The following is a 17,803-nucleotide window of genomic DNA, read 5'->3' as shown; positions in this document are numbered from 1 at the left end:
CAACTATATATTCAAATACTGCTGGATTTACTGTGGGTATAAAATGGATGAATTCACATTGTTTTAAACTGATCACATGATGCAAAGGCCAATTTAACTCATTCTGGCCCTTTTGGCTCCCAACACAGGTATTTTTTTCCTCTGCCACTGACAACTTCTGCTTTTTTCAAGCCAGAATGATACCAATGAACTTTCCCCCATGTGATCAGTTGTTTCATTCTCTAAAAGCATGGGGAGTATGACTGTGGGAGGTATTCTGGTGACATACTAAGTTGGACGTGGTATTTTGCACAGTGGGAATCTTTTTCCCTAGTCACTCTGATGTTTTTTAACAAATAACCAAGTTTAGCACTAGATCACCTCAACACAGACATAAAAGAGAGAGAGAACGAGAGATATAAATCAATATGAAATAGAAATGACGTACAGCAGATTACAATGTTTCTGTGGTACTGTATATGTGTATGGACAACTTTTGAAACTGTCTATTTTCCCCAGCCCCCTTCATGGATTGCTGCCTTGTCATGGTGAATGGGCTTAAGTAACTCAGGGAAGCTATGGGCTATACCGTGCAGGGCTAACCAAGACGGACAGGACATAGTGGAGAGTTACGACTAAACACAATCCACCTGGAGTAGGAAATGGCAATGCCACTCCAGTATCTTTGCCAAGAATGCCCCATGATCAGAAACAAAAGGCTAAAAGATATGACGCTGGAAGATGGGCCCCTCAGGTTGAAAGGCGTCCAACATGCTACTGAGGAAGAGTGGAGGACAAGTACAAGTAACTCCAGAGCTAATGAAGTGGTTGGGCCAAAGCCGAAAGGACGCTCAGCTGTGGACGCGCCTGGAAGTGAAAGGAAAGTCCAATGCTGCAAAGAAAAATATTGCATAGGAACATGGAATGTGAGATCTATGAACCTTGGGAAGCTGGAGGTGGTCAAACAGGAGATGGCAAGAATAAACATCGACATCCTGGGCATCAGTGAACTAAAATGGACAGGAATGGGCGAATTCAACTCAGATGATTATCGTATCTACTATTGTGGGCAAGAATCCCATAGAAGGAATGGAGTAGCCCTCATAGTCAACAAAAGAGTGGGAAAAGCTGTAATGGGATATAATCTCAAAAATGATAGAATGATGTCAAGACGAATCCAAAGCAGACCTTTCAACATCACAGTAATCCAAGTGTATGCACCAACCACCATTGCTGAGGAGACTGAAATTGAACAATTTTATGAAGATTCACAACATCTTCTAGAACTGACACCAAAGAAAGAGGTTCTTCTCATTCTAGGGGACTGGAATGCTAAAGTAGGGAGTCAAGAGATAAAAGGAACAACAGGGAAATTTGGCCTGGGAGTTCAGAACGAAGCAGGGCAAAGGCTAGTAGAGTTTTGTCAAGAGAACAAGCTGGTCATCACAAACACTCTTTTCCAACAACACAAGAGGCGACTCTATACATGGAAATCACCAGATGGGCAATATCGAAATCAGATTGATTATATTCTCTGCAACCAAAGATGGAGAAGCTCTATACAGTCAGCAAAAACAAGACCTGGAGCTGACTGCGGCTCTGATCATCAGCTTCTTGTAGCAAAATTCAAGCTTAAACTGAAGAGAGTAGGAAAAACCACTGGGCTACTCAGGTATAATCTAAACCAAATCCCTTATGAATACACAGTGGTAGTGAAGAACAGATTTAAGGAACTCGATTTGGTGGACAGAGTGCCTGAAGAACTTTGGATAGAGGCTCGTAACATTGTACAGGAGGCAGCAACAAAAACCATCCCAAAGAAAAGGAAATGCAAGAAAGCAAAGTGGCTGTCCAACGAGGCCTTAGAAATAGCAGAGAGGAGAGGAGAAACAAAATGCAAGGGAGATGGGGAAAGTTACAGAAAATTGAAGGCAGACTTCCAAAGAATAGCAATAAGAGACAAGAGGGCCTACTTAAATGAACAATGCAAAGAAATAGAGAAAAATAACAGAAAAAGAAAAACCAGAGATATGTTCAGGAAAATTGGAGATATTAGAGGAACATTTTGCACAAAGATGGCCACGATAAAGGACAAAAATGGGAGGGACCTAACAGAAGCAGAAGACATCAAGAAGAGGTGGCAAGAATACACAGAGGAATTATATCAGAAAGATTTGGATATCCCGGACAACCCAGACAATGTAGTTGCTGACCTTGAGCCACACATCCTGGAGAGTGAAGTCAAGTGGGCCTTAGAAAGCCTGACTAACAACAAGGCCAGTGGAGGTGATGGCATTCCAGTTGAACTATTTAAAATCTTAAAAGATGATGCTGTTAATGTGCTACATTCAATGTGCCAGCAAGTTTGGAAAACTCAACAGTGGCCAGAGGATTGGAAAAGATCAGTCTACATCCCAATCCCAAAGAAAGGCAGTGCCAAAGAATGCTCCAACTACCGTACAATTGCACTCATTTCACACGCTAGCAAGGTTATGCTCAAAATCCTCCAAGGTAGGCTTCAGCAGTATGTGGACCGAGAACTCCCAGAAGTACAAGCTGGATTCCGAAGAGGCAGAGGAACTCGAGACCAAATTGCTAACATGCGCTGGATTATGGAGAAAGCCAGAGAGTTCCAGAAAAATATCTACTTCTGCTTCATTGACTATGCAAAAGCCTTTGACTGTGTGGACCACAGCAAACTTTGGCAAGTCCTTAAAGAAATGGGAGTGCCTGACCACCTTATCTATCTACTGAGAAACCTATATGTGGGACAGGAAGCAACAGTTAGAACTGGATATGGAACAACGGATTGGTTCAAAATTGGGAAAGGAGTACGACTAGGCTGTATATTGTCCCCTGGCTTATTTAACTTATATGCAGAATGCATCATGCGGAAGGCTGGACTGGAGGAATCCCAAGCTGGAATTAAGATTGCTGGAAGAAATATCAACAACCTCCGATATGCAGATGATACCACTCTGATGGCAGAAAGTGAGGAGGAATTAAAGAACCTCTTAATGAGGATGAAAGAGGAGAGTGCAAAAAACGGCTTGAAACTCAACATCAAAAAAACTAAGATCATGACCACTGGTCCCATCACCTCCTGGGAAATAGAAGGGGAAGATATGGAGGCAGTGACAGATTTTACTTTCTTGGGCTCCATGATCACTGCAGATGGTGACAGCAGCCACAAAATTAAAAGACGCCTGCTTCTTGGGAGGAAAGCGATGACAAACCTTGACAGCATCTTAAAAAGCAGAGACATCACCTTGCCAACGAAAGTCCGAATAGTCAAAGCTATGGTTTTTCCTGTAGTGATGTATGGAAGTGAGAGCTGGACCATAAAGAAAGCTGACCACCGAAGAATTGATGCCTTTAAATTGTGGTGCTGGAGGAGGCTCTTGAGAGTCCCCTGGACTGCAAGGAGAACAAAACCTATCAATTCTAAAGGAAATCAAACGTGAGTGCTCACTGGAAGGACAGATCCTGAAGCTGAGGCTCCAGTACTTTGGCCATATCATGAGAAGAGAAGACTCCTTGGAAAAGACTTTGATGTTGGGAAAGTGTGAGGGCAAGAGGAGAAGGGGACGACAGAGGATGAGATGGCTAGACAGTGTCTGCGAAGCAACCAACATGAATTTGACATAACTTCGGGAGGCAGTGGAAGACAGGAGGGCCTGGCGTGCTCTGGTCCATGGGGTCACAAAGAGTCGGACACGACTAAACGACTAAACGACTATGATTTTCCCCAGCATCCTGCAACACACAACCTTATAGTGAACCATAAACGGAGAGCTGGGGTTTGGCAGAGGGTGGGATTAAAAGAAGGGGAGCTGTAGTCTGTGATGCATATCCAACTGCATCAGATTGAGGGGCCAGTGTGGATACTGGTACCAAAGCAATCCAGAGTCTCTCTGTGATCTCCTAATCCGAATAGAAATGTAAAATACTGTAGGGTGTAAATTAAGCCTCAGAAAGCCAAATCATCCAGAATCAGCTTGTCAATGTAGTTGTAGCCTAATTCATATTTTAACAATCCCTGAAAAGGAAACTCCATAAAATATGCCAGCACAATATGAGTTGGGATGAGGTTTTAAGAAGATATTAGGTTGAATTTCACACTAAAATGTTTACTTGTAATTCTGTCTTACCCTATCGTGTGTTACAGAGTACAAAAGTAAAGCAACATGAACCAGCAATGTGAATCAGCAAGGCAGGTGAAACTGAGAGAAAGCAGAGCCTTTTTGTGTTTGTGCCAATTATAGGTTATTTTTTTCCCAATAAGTTTTGCATATTTGGGCTATCCTCCATTACTTCAGCATTTTGGTTCATTCTTTGCCAGAATTAGTTCTTTGCTACTTCATTTCCCAATCTGCTTCTTTCATATATTATTGTTTTCATTGTGATTGCGTGTTATTTTATACTGTTAATTTATTTCAGCCATCATTTAATATAAAAGGAGGGATCCATCATTAAACAAAAGGAATAAAATGGACATAGAATTTAAGTTTATGAATGCAAATTTAGAATAAATTACTATAATTTAAATAGAAATTCTCTTACAGTCTTTCAGATGGAAAACTGTCCTCTGCAAAAGTCTGTTTCAACCTTCCCTACATATTCCCCTCTCAATAATAAATTTCAGGGCAACTTTGTGCATACTGGAAACCTTAAAAGAGAAGGTTGTCAGGTGTCAGGTTTTGGCCTTGGTTTTTTTTTTTGGGGGGGGGGGGTAGTTTGAGTTTCAGGGTTTAGACCTGAAATCTAGTCAATAGTTTTCAGAGAGGTAGCTGGAACTGTCTGTTTCTGCATGTATGACAAAACAGAACAAAAACAAGTATTGTGGCACCTTAAAGATTTATTTCAGCATGAGACTTTGTGGGTTGTTTTGTTTTTGCTGTATATCCAGGAAATGAGATGCTGCTTACTTAGCAATCTAGATCTAGGGGTATGTTCTCATGGTTTCAAGAGACACTATTTGGATGTGCACAGAAGCATCCTTGTCCGTTTCATTATCTTACATGCTCTAGAACTGCTGGTGGAATTCACAAGTTAAGGTATATTGCCGGTCACACATACAGTATTTTTGTAACTGCTGATGAAAGATACACTTCCCCATTATATCACAATGACCCTGCCTGAGGTCTTAAGCTTTGGGAATGGCATGCAGCTGATCAGGCAACCTTACTGAAAAGGGAAGCACGGTTCCCTCACACTTCCTCTTTTCATGCTTTTAATAATCTCCCTCTGCACATGCTTACAATTGATACTAACAGAACTGCTGCCAATACAAAAAAAGTCCAGCTGAATTCAGTGAGGCTTACTCCCAAGGAAGTCAGCTTTAAAATTGTAAATGTATTTGTAACCAATTACTCTCTTAGGTATTAGAACCATAACTACAATTACTTACTTTATCAATATAAGTTTATGAATTTTTATTTTGAAAAACAAGGCAACACAAAGGAAGAAACTGCACTGTCTCAAATTGCATTCTTTCTTTTTTGCAGCCTGATGATATGGACCTGACCCTTGGAGTGGTGAAGGCTACCACTTGTCTGTTAGATCCTTGCCCATCCTGACTTATAAAAGCTGCCAGAGAGGGACTGGCCAAGTGGGTCCAAGGGGTAGTGAATGCCTCCTTGCAGCAGGGTAGGATACCAGCTTGTTTGAAGGAGACAGTAGTAAGACCGTTACTGGGGAAAAAAAACCCTCCTTGGACCCCACAGTACTGGATAACTACTGGCCAGTCTCTAATACCTCATTATTGGGCAAGGTGCTGGAGTGGCTGTAGTTTCTCAACTCCAGAGATTCCTGGATGAGACAGATTATCTAGATCCATTTCAATCTGGCTTTAGGCCTAGTGATGGGACAGAAACCATTTTGGTTGACTTGGTGGGTGACCTACACCGGGAACTGGACAGGGGGAGTGTGTCCCTGCTGGACCTCTCATCAGCTTTCAATACCATCAACCATGGTATCTTTCTGAGCTGTCTCTCTGGGATGGAACTTGGAGGCACTTCTTTTACAATGGCTCCGGTCCTTCCTGGAGGATAAAACTCAGAGGGTGGGGCTGGGGAACTCAACAAGAACACAGGCCAATGACCAGGGTGTCCCTCAGAGATCTGTTTTGTCCCCTATGCTACTTAACATCTACATGAAACCACTGGGAGAGGTTGTCCAGAGTTTTGGGGTTTGGTGTCACCAGTACGCTGATGACACCCAACTCTATCTCTCCTTTCCAATTAAATTCAGGGAAGGTGCCTTGGTTCTAAATCAGTGTGTGGTGTCAGTAATGGACTGGATGAGGGTGAATTCACTGAAATTTAATCCAGCCAAGACAGAGGTGCTCCTGATCAGTTGAAAGCCAGATGAAAGAATAGGGTTGCAGCATGTGCTGAATGGGGTTACACTCCCTCTGAAAACACAGGCATGCAGCTTGGGGGTGCTCGTCAATTCATCTCTGAGCCTGGATGCCCAGGTTTCAGCAGTGGCCAGGAGTGCCTTTGCACAGTTAAAACTAGTGCGGCAGCTGCACCCGTTTCTTAAGAGGTATGATCTGGCCACAGTGACACATGGCCTAGTTACATCTTGGTTGGATCACTGTAACACACTCTACATTGGGCTGCCTTTGGAAAGTGTTTGGAGACTTCGGAAGGTCCAAAATGCCACCATCCAATTGTTAACTGGGACTGATTACTGGGAACATATAACTCCCCTGTTATAGCAGCTCCGCTGGCTGCTGATCTGTTTTTGGCTTTCTAAATGCCTAGTTCCCATTATTCCCTGCAGTATAGCTAGGGGTAAGGATTGTGAGTGTAGTCAGAAACATCTAGAGGACGAAAAGTTTTCTACACCTGCTCTTTGGGAATCATCACAATATTCACAATTCCTTTCTAGTCAGTGCACCCCACACCATTAATTGAGAAGTCCAGCTTTTCTTCTCATGCACCAGTTAAGTACGCTACACTACCTGCTGTGATGAGAAAGATTCAAGGTAAGTTGGGGAGGAAAATGGATAACGACACATATTTGATTCCTTGAACAAAAACTGAGATACTATTAGATCCAACATATTCTGTTATGGGGTTTACCATTCCCTCAAAGTAATTGCAATTTATGAAATTTAAAGTTACATTGTGTTGTATATCTATATGGGCTATCAAGCCCATATAGATATACAACACTTCAGGTGCTAACACTAAATACAGTGATGGGATCACTGTGCAGCTGTGCTGTACTTGAGAAGTGATGCAGCATAATGCAAATGGTTATGACATATAAGTAAAAAAATATATACATAATAATGCAATTATCTAAACATTGAGAAAACAGAGTGGAAGATTGGCTTTGTGTAGATAGAGGGTGAGAAGAAAACACATATTATTAAAATAAACTATACCCATAATAACACAATTATTTAAATGCAGTTTAGAACATTAGCATTTATGGGAAGTGCTATAGGAATTAAATTTTTGTATTATATTGTATTTCAAGTTAAGTTCAGTAGTAATAAAGAGAAAGAACCAACTGAATGCATTTCTGATGCAAACAGATTCTATGGCCAAACTATATGTTAGGGGAAAAAATCCATAATTAGAAAAGGGACTTTCTAAACTTTTAACAGTTTTTCTCTGAGCAGAAGCCAGTAGGAATTAAGCAGCAATTACTCTTTGGATCACACTGAACTCAACACTGCTTTAAATTAGAAAACTATTAGGAAGCCATGGAGCAGGGTGGAGAAGAAATGCACTTAGAAAATGCAGATTAATATGTTAAAAGATATAGTCTGAAAAGCCTTAACTGGCAAAAAAGGTAATTGAAGATTTGTATTATCTGTCTATTGCACCTTGCTCTTATCATGCTAAAGCTTTAATTGTGATGTAATGGCAATGAAAAAGAACTCACCTTTTTCCTAAGAGATATCATAACTGAAAATCCAGATGCTATAAAGGCACACAAGTCATTTAAATACAGGATAATCTGAAATAGCCATTCCCTTTCTGCTTCTGTAAAAGTGAAGGAAAGGAGAAAACAGATGCTATAAGTCATCTTACTTGGATGTACATATTAATACTGAAAATATATAATACTAGTTTTTAGATAAAATCATATTGCTTACCTTTAATAAGAACATTGTTTTGGGTTAGTAGTTTTTCTTCAAGTAATTTTTCTTTTAAATTCAGCTGATGTTGGCTATTTTTTACTGAAGTATGTATTTTCTTTTCTGTATTTTCTGGAGGAATATGTTTTTCTTTCAAATTTTCACCATTGTTAAGTTTCTTATCTGCATTCAAAAGACAGTCTACCATGAGTTTTATCCACATTGGTGATACTAACAAATAGGTGTGAAGTGATAAACTATCAACAAAATTTTGGCATATTAGCCAAGCAAGATCCATCTGTAGATTGGCATCCCTTGACAGCAAAATGTGGATTTTCTCACCATTCCTTTGGGGTTGTTAGCATGCAAAAAAGGGAGCTACAGAAGCAAGGGAGTTACCAATTCTGAAATAGTGGGATCAACCAGAGGTTGACCATTGAACTATGGGAATTGTTTTCAAGATTTCTATCTAGATCTGTTTGGGATTTTTTAATTTGTATAAATGTTTGTTTAAATAACCCAATCTTAACCTAATATACACATTTCATCAATGTTGATGGATTAAAATAAAGACCATTAAGAAATCACAAAGCCATTAAATGATTGATAGCCCTTCTTTTGTACCAATCCTATTATGTGCCGAGATCCTATACTGTATTTGTTTTGGAGATGTTGCATCTTCCACAAGGTCTGAGAAAGTTAACTTGTCCATGAAAGTTCACATTGAAATACGTATAGCCATTAGTTTTTTAAATGCCACAACATTTTTGTTTTCTTTGTTTTATTTTTGTTTTTGCCTGATCTGCTAGCACAGACCAACACGGCTAACTCTCCTAAAACTTTCCAAAAATATGCTGGTCAAAGGAAATAATTATTCACGTTTTCTATTCTAAATTATGTGTCTAGTAACCTATAGAGAGATGCATCAGGATATTAGTACTATGCTCTTTGGTGGGTCATTATCCTACTGTCCTGTAACCTTAAAAAAGGCATAAGTTTCTTGTCACATTTTACACTAGAAATAAAATCACATCAATCAGATGGTAGTTGTTTTTAAGCTACGTTTTTTTCTTGCTTTTCAACTTTTACTATCAAAAGAGTAGTCTAATACCTGATTCTGCATTTTGATCTCCACACTTGTTTCTGATGTCCATCACAAGACTTTGTAGCTTGAGAAGTAAATATGTTTTCTTTTTCAAACACTCCTCATGTCCAGTGTTTAATTTATGCTCATGTTCCACTGAAGTGGCAGTTTGCCTCCTTTCTCTATAAATACCTTCACAGGGAAAAGTGGTGATGCCACAGTGTAGTTTTTCCAATTCTTGCTCCATTTGCTGCAGCTGGTGCCTTTCACACTTAGGTGCTTGATTTATCCTTTTTGATTCCTCAGTTAGTTTTGAATACAATTCATGGAAATCAGTGACAAAGCTGGTTTCTTTCAGGCCCAACTCTGTATCAATTATCAATTTACCATTTTTAGCAGTTTCCTGGAAACCAAGCTCTGCCTCTTGAATAGCAGATGTAACATCTTTTTGGTTGTTGTCATTTCTGAAGTCTGTGGTGGCAGATTTTTCCTGAGTGCTGTGTATTTGGACTCCTGACCTCTGTTCCATTATTGTAAAGTTCTCTAAATCACTGATAGCTTCTGTGCTCTGAACTTCGTGTTTGTCTTGCTCAAAGTCACTTCCTACTGTATCAACCTCCTGCCTGTCTGTTCTGATCTGGTTTATTATAATATTTCTGCTATCTGAATTTTTTGTAAACTCTTTGTTATACCTGTTTTCAAATAATCCTCCTAATAACCATGAGGTTTTACTAAAAATATTACTCATAACTCCTTCCTTGCCTCTCTTGTCATTTACATTCCCATTGCTCTGAGATGAAATTCTAAATTTCTCCACTTCTGTATCAACTATTAAGTGCTTCTTCGTATCAGGAACAATCTGACTTACAGACTTTTCCTCAGGACCTAAACTCAATATATTGCTACTTTCTCTATGTGATACCTCAAGTTGGGAAGATGAGATTGTTTCAGTGTCTGATGACTTATGTTGGGAAGGTGAGACTTCTTGATCACCTTTTAACTTCTGTTCATATATCTTCTTATATGTTAGACTTGGAGACACTTTACTTGAATCTATACCTTTATTAGACAAAGTATGTGGGCTAAGATAAGATGATTTAATTTGTTCTTCTGGATTGTGATAATAAGTAACTCTTACTGTTAATGATGAATCTCTAACTTGATCCTTAACAAATTGTTCTTCTGTTGTTTTGGAATCATGTTTCTCTTCATTGCCTATTCCAGCTGTTTCTACTTGTGAATCTTGAATCTCATTCTTTGATACACTATCAACGACAGAATTATAACTCAGTATCTGGCTGTCATTCCGAAATGCTTCTTGTGGTGTAGCCCCTGGTGATAATCCTTGCTTATTTAAAATGTTTATATTTTTCTCCTTTGTTTGTTTGTTTGATTCATGTTCTGCATTGGGCTCACTGTGTCTTTGTATGTTCTCAACAACTTTTGACATACGTTCTGAAACACACATTTGCTCTTTTGCCTCTTCTTGAGGAAATTCATTCAAACTTTCCATAGTGATTACACTTTTCTTCATTTCACCATGATAATAGTTGTTTATTAAAAAATCATCTATAGCAGCAGGTGATGCACTTTCTGGATTTTCTGCATCTGCCAGCTTTGTTTCTTCATAAATGTTTGTAACATCATTGTCTTGTATATGGCTCTCCGTAGCTTTTTCTGAAAGTAATTGTAAGAAAGACAGTGGGTCTGAAACCTGAATTCTCTTCATAACACTAGTATAATCTATGACAGGTGTATGGCTTTTCTCATTCAAAATTTTTGGAACTGAACATTTATTTTGTTTGCTGGATCTGGACTTTCTGTTAATAATCTTGCATGGTTGTGACCTTTGTAGATTAAATTTTAACACCGGTGTTTCATGTTGCTGCTCTGAAAAAGATTGCTTATTATCTCTTGTATTAGTAAATTCTTGTTCACCATCTTGAGTTACTTTTTCCTTGAGTTTCTTCTGACTGAATAGGGAATTTATTGTGTGCTCCAACAAATATTCTGTAGACTGAGTAGGAGGCTTATCTATCAACAACTGAACATCTTTTATTACATTTTCACTGTCTCCGTTTTGCTCTCCTGATGAAGGTAACAGAATATCTTTCTCAGAAAAACCTTCCTTCACAGTTGCTTCCTTATCTTTTTTCTGATGTAATTGTTTCCTTTCTTCAATGTCTTTGTTTCTCAGTAGTAATTCAACACTGTCTTCAGACAGGTTGTTTCCATCCTTTGTGTTTTTATTTTCTTGCATTGTTTGCAAATAATTCTTGTCTGTAAAGCTCTCAAAGCTAAGGTACTTTTCACATTGTTTTGATTTTTCTTCAGAACATACAATTTTCAGTAAGTCTGGATCTTGAGAAGAGCTGGAAGAAAATTGCAATGAAGCAGCATTCTGAGAACCTCCGTCCTCTTCCACTTTTGTATTACAAAAAATATTTGCTTTAAAATCAGTGTTGTCTTTGGAGGAATGTCCATTAACACCTACCTGAACATTGCTGCCATCTAGTCCCCTACTTATCTTCTTTACTTTGTTGTCTTCCATTGCTTGGGGATTTTTTGATAAAAATTGTTCTTCACCCTCTTGTATCACTGTTTTACCATTATCTGATACCGCAAGAAATATTATATCTTCAGTCAGAAAGTCCCTTGATTGTGTGAAAGTATCTGAATATTCTTTTGGACCTTTGGGAAAAAATAGTTTTTGTATTGCTGGGCTCCTTCCTGTTTTATCATTCATTCTGTCAAATGTTTCTCCTTTTGATTTCCTATCAAGATAAATTCCTGAATTCTGCAACTGCGAATTATTTACTTGTTCAGTCTTATCCAGCATGGCTGTTTCTCCATCTTCTCCTTTCATTAGGTCAGATTTTTCATGGGAATAAATGATTTTCCTAGTGTAATGCTGTTTATCTGATGAATCAACTAGATTTCCTAGCTCTAAAAGAGAGGCTTGTTTCACCTCCTGAATATGACCAAAATGTTTATCTTCTGTGTTAGAATAACCCTGTGCTTCCAAACTCTCCAAAGTACAATTCCAATGTAATTGTATGCACCGACCATTGGCACGTCTGTACCTGTATTTGGATTTAGACCTTCCTGACAGATTATGTGGCATTTGCTCTTGTGTTGATTCATCATCCTGTGTTTTCATTCTCTTTTCTTCATTACTATGTGTGGTTGAAGAAGACATCAAAATGTTTTCCTCAGATGTACTAACATGCCTGTTCTGTGATATATTTTCAATAATATGATCGTTTGAGAGAATCTGTTCTTTCCCCTCCTTATTTATGTCTAAAACTTTGTCTCCATTTTTATTTTGGAAGCACTCCTCACCAGGTTTTAGCGCCTTTTCTGCATGTGGTACATCAATTTTCTCTTTAGCTATAAAACCCTGAAAATTAAGTATGTTTGTAAAATAACTAATAGAGAAGAAAGACTGATGCTTTTGAGGATCTTCCTGATTTTCCACCCTTCTAGTTTGGGTACCTATTGGATCAAAATCTTGACCTATGCTATGAGAAGGTAGAAAACTATCTGCAGTTGATTCCTGTTGGCACATAATATCTACACACTCAGGCCCTGGCTGATTATCTGATGTACCCCGTTTTAAATCAATACTTCCATACCAACCTGACTGGTCCCTTGTTGTTTCTGACTCTTTTGTTATAGCTTTTGTATTAATATATTCTATAGCTTGATTTCCTGGTTTTGATTCCTGATTCACAGTTTTGTCAGCAAGATCAGTGGAGGTAGATTCAGCAACTTCATTTAAATCTGAATTTTCAGTTTGCTCATCTTTTCCATCTTCACTGGATACTGATTCTAGTATTTCCTTTGATGTTTCTTTGTTATATTTTTCTTTATTTTGTTCTTCAGAAGTCCCTGTTTCATCCGTTTGTCTTCTTCTGTGTTCATCCATCAAAGCTGATTGTGCACTTGGAGCTGATGGCTCTTCATTATTATCTGCTTTTTCTCTCCCTGAGAGTTCTTCTTTGACTTTGTTTTCCTTAGAGTAACCAAAAGTTAAAACATCACTTAGTCCCAGATCAAACCAATTTGATTTAGATGGCTCAGGATCAATAGGCTCGAAATCTCTGTGTCTCTCTTGTCTAGTTTCTGATAATGTGTGGTCATCAGTGTTCCCAGCAAAAGTGGAGCTGTCATAGATTTCTGGATCGTTTTCTTTGTTCAGCAAACCATGTTCTGTTTTTTTACTTCCATAATACAGCAGATCTGTCAATGTACTTTGAAACCAGCCAGAGGTCTTTGGCTCAATTTTACCCTCTTCATTTAATTTTTCAAAGTCACTATCCTCTGTGACAGTTATTTTTCTATGTCTGAATGTAATTTCTTCTGTAGTTTTGGAGGTAATGCTAGCAGCTTCTTTGTTTTCTGGACTTTCCAAACCAAGCCAATTGGCAAAGCCAGAAATAGTCCAGGTGGACTGAGTAGGGACTGATTTCAGAGCTTGACTGCTTTGTTCTTCCAGCTGATTAGTCTCATCTTGCCCAGTCTTGCCGTCTTTGAATTCTGAATCTGCATCGATTTCCAAAGAATGGAGGCCTTTAGATTTGCTGTCAAGTTCATATTTCTCAGGAGAAGTCTCTTTATATTCTTTTATGGGGTCAATACTGCTATGTTTCTGGAATTCATCTTCAGGCATTTTCAATTCAGAGTCTTTTTCATCTTTATGAAAAGATATATATACATTTCCTTCATCAAGATTATTATGCTTGTTTTCTTCATTTTCAAAGACATATTCTCCTCCATCAAAACAAAGGAAATCAGTTTCCTAAAAAATGAGAAAAAATTGAAATGAATGTATCACTGCTTTCTTCATATTTTACAAGCAGGATCAGTAAAGAGTCTCCAGTCTTCTGTATCATAATTATTTATATAACCACACAAATGCAATAAAGGCAAGCTATTATATAATTACCTTGGAAAATATATATTCATTTAAAAATATACCATGTTTCCCAGAAAATAAGATAGGGTCTTATATTAATTCAAAAAAAAAACATTGGGGGTTATTTTCAGGGGATGTTTTATTATTTTTTTCATTTACAACAATCTACATTTATTCAAATACAGTCATATCAACTTCTTTTGGTTGCTGCACAATGGTGGAGGGATGGGTTTCACTTAACTGGCTAATTTTTGGGGGAGGGCTTATATTATGAGCATCCTGAAAAATCATACTAGGGCTTATTTTCATGTTAGGTCTTATTTTGGCGGAAACAGTAGGTAGTATTTAAACCAGATAAATTATACTGTTTGATGAGACCAAGACTAGAGTTGGGTGGAGGGATGTGCACGCAATGGCAAATATTATACAGTGGTGCCTTGCTTAACGACGTTAATTCATTCCAGCGAAATCACTGTAGAGCAAAAATGTCGTAAAACGAAATTAAAAAGCCCATTGAAATGCATTGAAAACCGTTCAATGCGTTCCAATGGGCTGAAAACTCACCGTCCAGCGAAGATCCTCCATAGGGGTGGCCATTTTCGATGCCTGTAGAGCAAGGAATACATCCAAAAACACAGCGGGGAGCCATTTTGAGCACCCAGTGGCCATTTTGAAAACCCGATGATCAGCTGTTTTGATTATCATAATGTGAAGAATCGGTTCCCGAAGCAGGGAACCGCAAAGCGAAAAAAAAACATTTAAAACATCGTTTTGCGATCACAAAAACATCGTTGTGAAGCGGATTCGTCGTTATATGGGGTAATCGTTAAGCGGGGCACGACTGTACAAGCAGTTTCTTCCCTTTACTGGGTTGTCTGTCATGTGATCAGTGTAACAAGTATATGAGCAGTACCTGACTGATCACATGACAGGCACACTTCCAAAGGAAGAGAGGGACTGCTTGCATTATTATTGTTGTGTGTATGTTTTTTCCCCACCAGGATTCAGACCCAAGTTTGATACTCTGTACTTTTGAAAAGGAATGTTAAAGAATACAGTATTTTACCCAAATGTATCAAAATGACTATCTGTTAACAACAAATGAATTCATAAATCTCTTGTTAAAGTATAGGTTTAAACAGAGAAGTACAACCATAAATGTAAGACAAAATACAATGATCCCATACAAAATTTTGTCCTGTGCTATTTTAGTTGGATATGAGTTACTTGGTTGGATCCAGGGTTCCTCATATTTAGAGCAGAGTCACATAAATTCATGGGACTGAATTGGAAGTAATTATTAACTGAAGACACACTGCTTTTAAGTATGGTATCATATCACTGGATCACATCCACTCCTTAGTTTTACATAGAACTGTAGTTTTACCTTAAGAAATGGACACAACAAAGGAACAATGTTGTGCTTCCTGGGCACATGGAGGGGGTCACTGGACAAAGCAACTCTATTGTTGCAGCAACATCTTGCAATTTATGGTACGTAGCATTGCAGAAGTTTGTAACAGTGTGGATGGCAACAGCTGCTTTATAATAAAGGTCAAGCTATGCTTAGGGGAGTAAGCTTTCTTCTTTCTTTGACATAGCCCAACCTAGATCATTTGTGCAATGATCTAGGAATGCATGATCAGACCAGCCCTAGCTAGCTACTCTTTAGGAACTGCTGGGGCCAGCTACTGTTAATACACCTAGCCATCAGGAACATCAAAGATGTAAGGAATTATAAGAACTAAACAAAACAAATAAACCTTTGGACTTCCTTTATTGGTAGGATCCACAAAGAATTTAAAATATCTGTTGGCTAAAATCTTTTTGCTTCATGTAGTAAATTGTACCAGACAGCACAGGCCCATTGAACCAATGGAGATTTAGTGAGTGAAGTCCTCCATTGATTGAAATTGACTTACTTTATCTGCGATTTACTTTACTACAGTAAGTCATGGAATATGGCCATTTGAATTAGTGAAACTTCTGGAGGAGATGACTTACTAAATCCCTATTAATTCAGTAGGCTTACTCTAGTGCAATTTACCATTCTAGCCAAAAGAATGTTGGGCATTGTGATATCATATAATTTTACCTTAGTTGGAACTTCTACTTCTTTTGTGATTAAAACGTCTTCAATCTGGACAGCATCCATAGGGAAATATCCAAAATCTGTACCTTTCTATATATTAAAAAAAGAACATTTGGCTTCTTACCATATGAAACACCGTCCCTTTTCACTTAATCATTACACAGCAATAAACTCATGAGAAGAACCTTTGAATGTATTTATTTTATGCCAGTATAATAATAAAACTTCTTCCCTTAGAATTTCTTTCTTCATTTCTTAAAGGTAGTTATAAATCCTTAATTTGTGTCATTTTCACATTATTGACATTATTCCTCATGTTTCAGCCATCTTTAAAATGTACATTGAATTTAAATTATTTCTTTAACTAAAACTAAGATTCAAGGTAACTATCAAATACAGATGAAGTGCAAATATATAATTAAAAGAAGTCCAACTACACCCTTAGATCATAATATGCTTGTGGGTTAATTCTACATTAAAATATTTCCACAAGTAAACATTGTGTTTTATTCCTTTTAAAGTCACAATTTCAAAGCAATATTGTTATAATAAAGGTCAGCTACCAAACTACGTTGAGTTTCCTGTGAAAATTAAATAATAATAAATTGTCCTTTAAAAACTATGAAGCTTTAATCTTCAGCATTTTTGTGTCTTAAAATCTTCAATTGTAGTGATAGAATTTTAGTACTAAATTGCAGTTTATATCATTGCATAAATTGTTACCTTATAAAATACTTACACTTCCGGCCCATAAATCCTCCCTTTTCCTGGAAAGTTTGAAGTATACCATTATTTCTTCTCCAGTTTTGAAGTTCAAATAGCGGCAGTCAGGCCCTGTATAGTCTTTAATGGCTTGTACTCTGCTAATTGATGCTGGATGTGTGTAAAAAACAGAAGTTACCCTTGAAGATTCTTATGATATTAACCAAAGTGTGTAAAATAAAGATCATCAAATCAAAGCACATGTTAATCAAATCACATATTAGTGCATATCTCTTGCTATTATGTTTTCTCTCTGGCCACTAAATTCCTTTACAGCTCTGTGTCCAAGTGACCAGATTTGCACATAAAGCCTATGTTTACCTCCTGATGAGCAATCATAAAACAAAAACAAGCTCATTTGCAACATAGGTAAGACAAGAGCATGCTAGGATAAACAGATGTCCTCTATCTCTTAACAGAGCTCTGTATCTAATTATACTGTATGTTAACTGCATTAACTAGTTTCAGCCTGATTCAAACACAGTGCAATACCAGGTTAACAAACAGTGATGTAGAATGGATGACAGCATTGCTGTGGGGGAGAACATATGACTGTTTGCTCTTTATCAACATACTCCAAGCAGATTTTAATTCTAGAACTAGAGAGGAACAATACACAGCTCCTTAAACTCATGTTCATGCAACCAGCAAATCTGGCATGCCCTTCCAAAATAAATTAAGGCCTGGTTTAAATATTACCGTAAACATGACATTTTATATTAGTAAAAGATATCTGTACAAGATCCAATATATTCAGTGTCATGTATAACTGGCGTTGCTTCTGCCTGAGCGTGATTACACCACAAATCTTTGGCTTCAGATGACATCATTCCACTGTCTTAATTTATTTATTGGTTTATTTATTTT

The 17,803-nt window shown here is 37.8% G+C and overlaps 1 protein-coding gene across 3 annotated transcripts in view; it reads right to left on the bottom strand.

The window, feature by feature from the left end:
• Window positions 1–17,803, bottom strand: part of MIA2 (MIA SH3 domain ER export factor 2) — a 62,443-nt gene that overhangs the window by 37,155 nt on the left and 7,485 nt on the right. For all 3 annotated transcript variants that reach the window (XM_072986404.2, XM_078392569.1, XM_078392572.1), the window contains exons 2-6: window positions 16,914–17,047; window positions 16,178–16,264; window positions 9,192–13,965; window positions 8,099–8,263; window positions 7,885–7,985 (exon numbers count right to left, since the gene is read on the bottom strand). In XM_072986404.2, the coding sequence (XP_072842505.2) occupies window positions 7,885–7,985; window positions 8,099–8,263; window positions 9,192–13,965; window positions 16,178–16,264; window positions 16,914–17,047 (5,261 nt within the window). The remainder of the gene's footprint in view (window positions 1–7,884; window positions 7,986–8,098; window positions 8,264–9,191; window positions 13,966–16,177; window positions 16,265–16,913; window positions 17,048–17,803) is intronic.

This window comes from Pogona vitticeps, chromosome 1, assembly GCF_051106095.1.
Source record: "Pogona vitticeps strain Pit_001003342236 chromosome 1, PviZW2.1, whole genome shotgun sequence".
Taxonomy (NCBI): domain Eukaryota; kingdom Metazoa; phylum Chordata; class Lepidosauria; order Squamata; family Agamidae; genus Pogona; species Pogona vitticeps.
The sequence above is the reverse complement of the archived record's forward strand: the minus strand, read 5'-3'. Positions and strand labels throughout refer to the sequence as shown.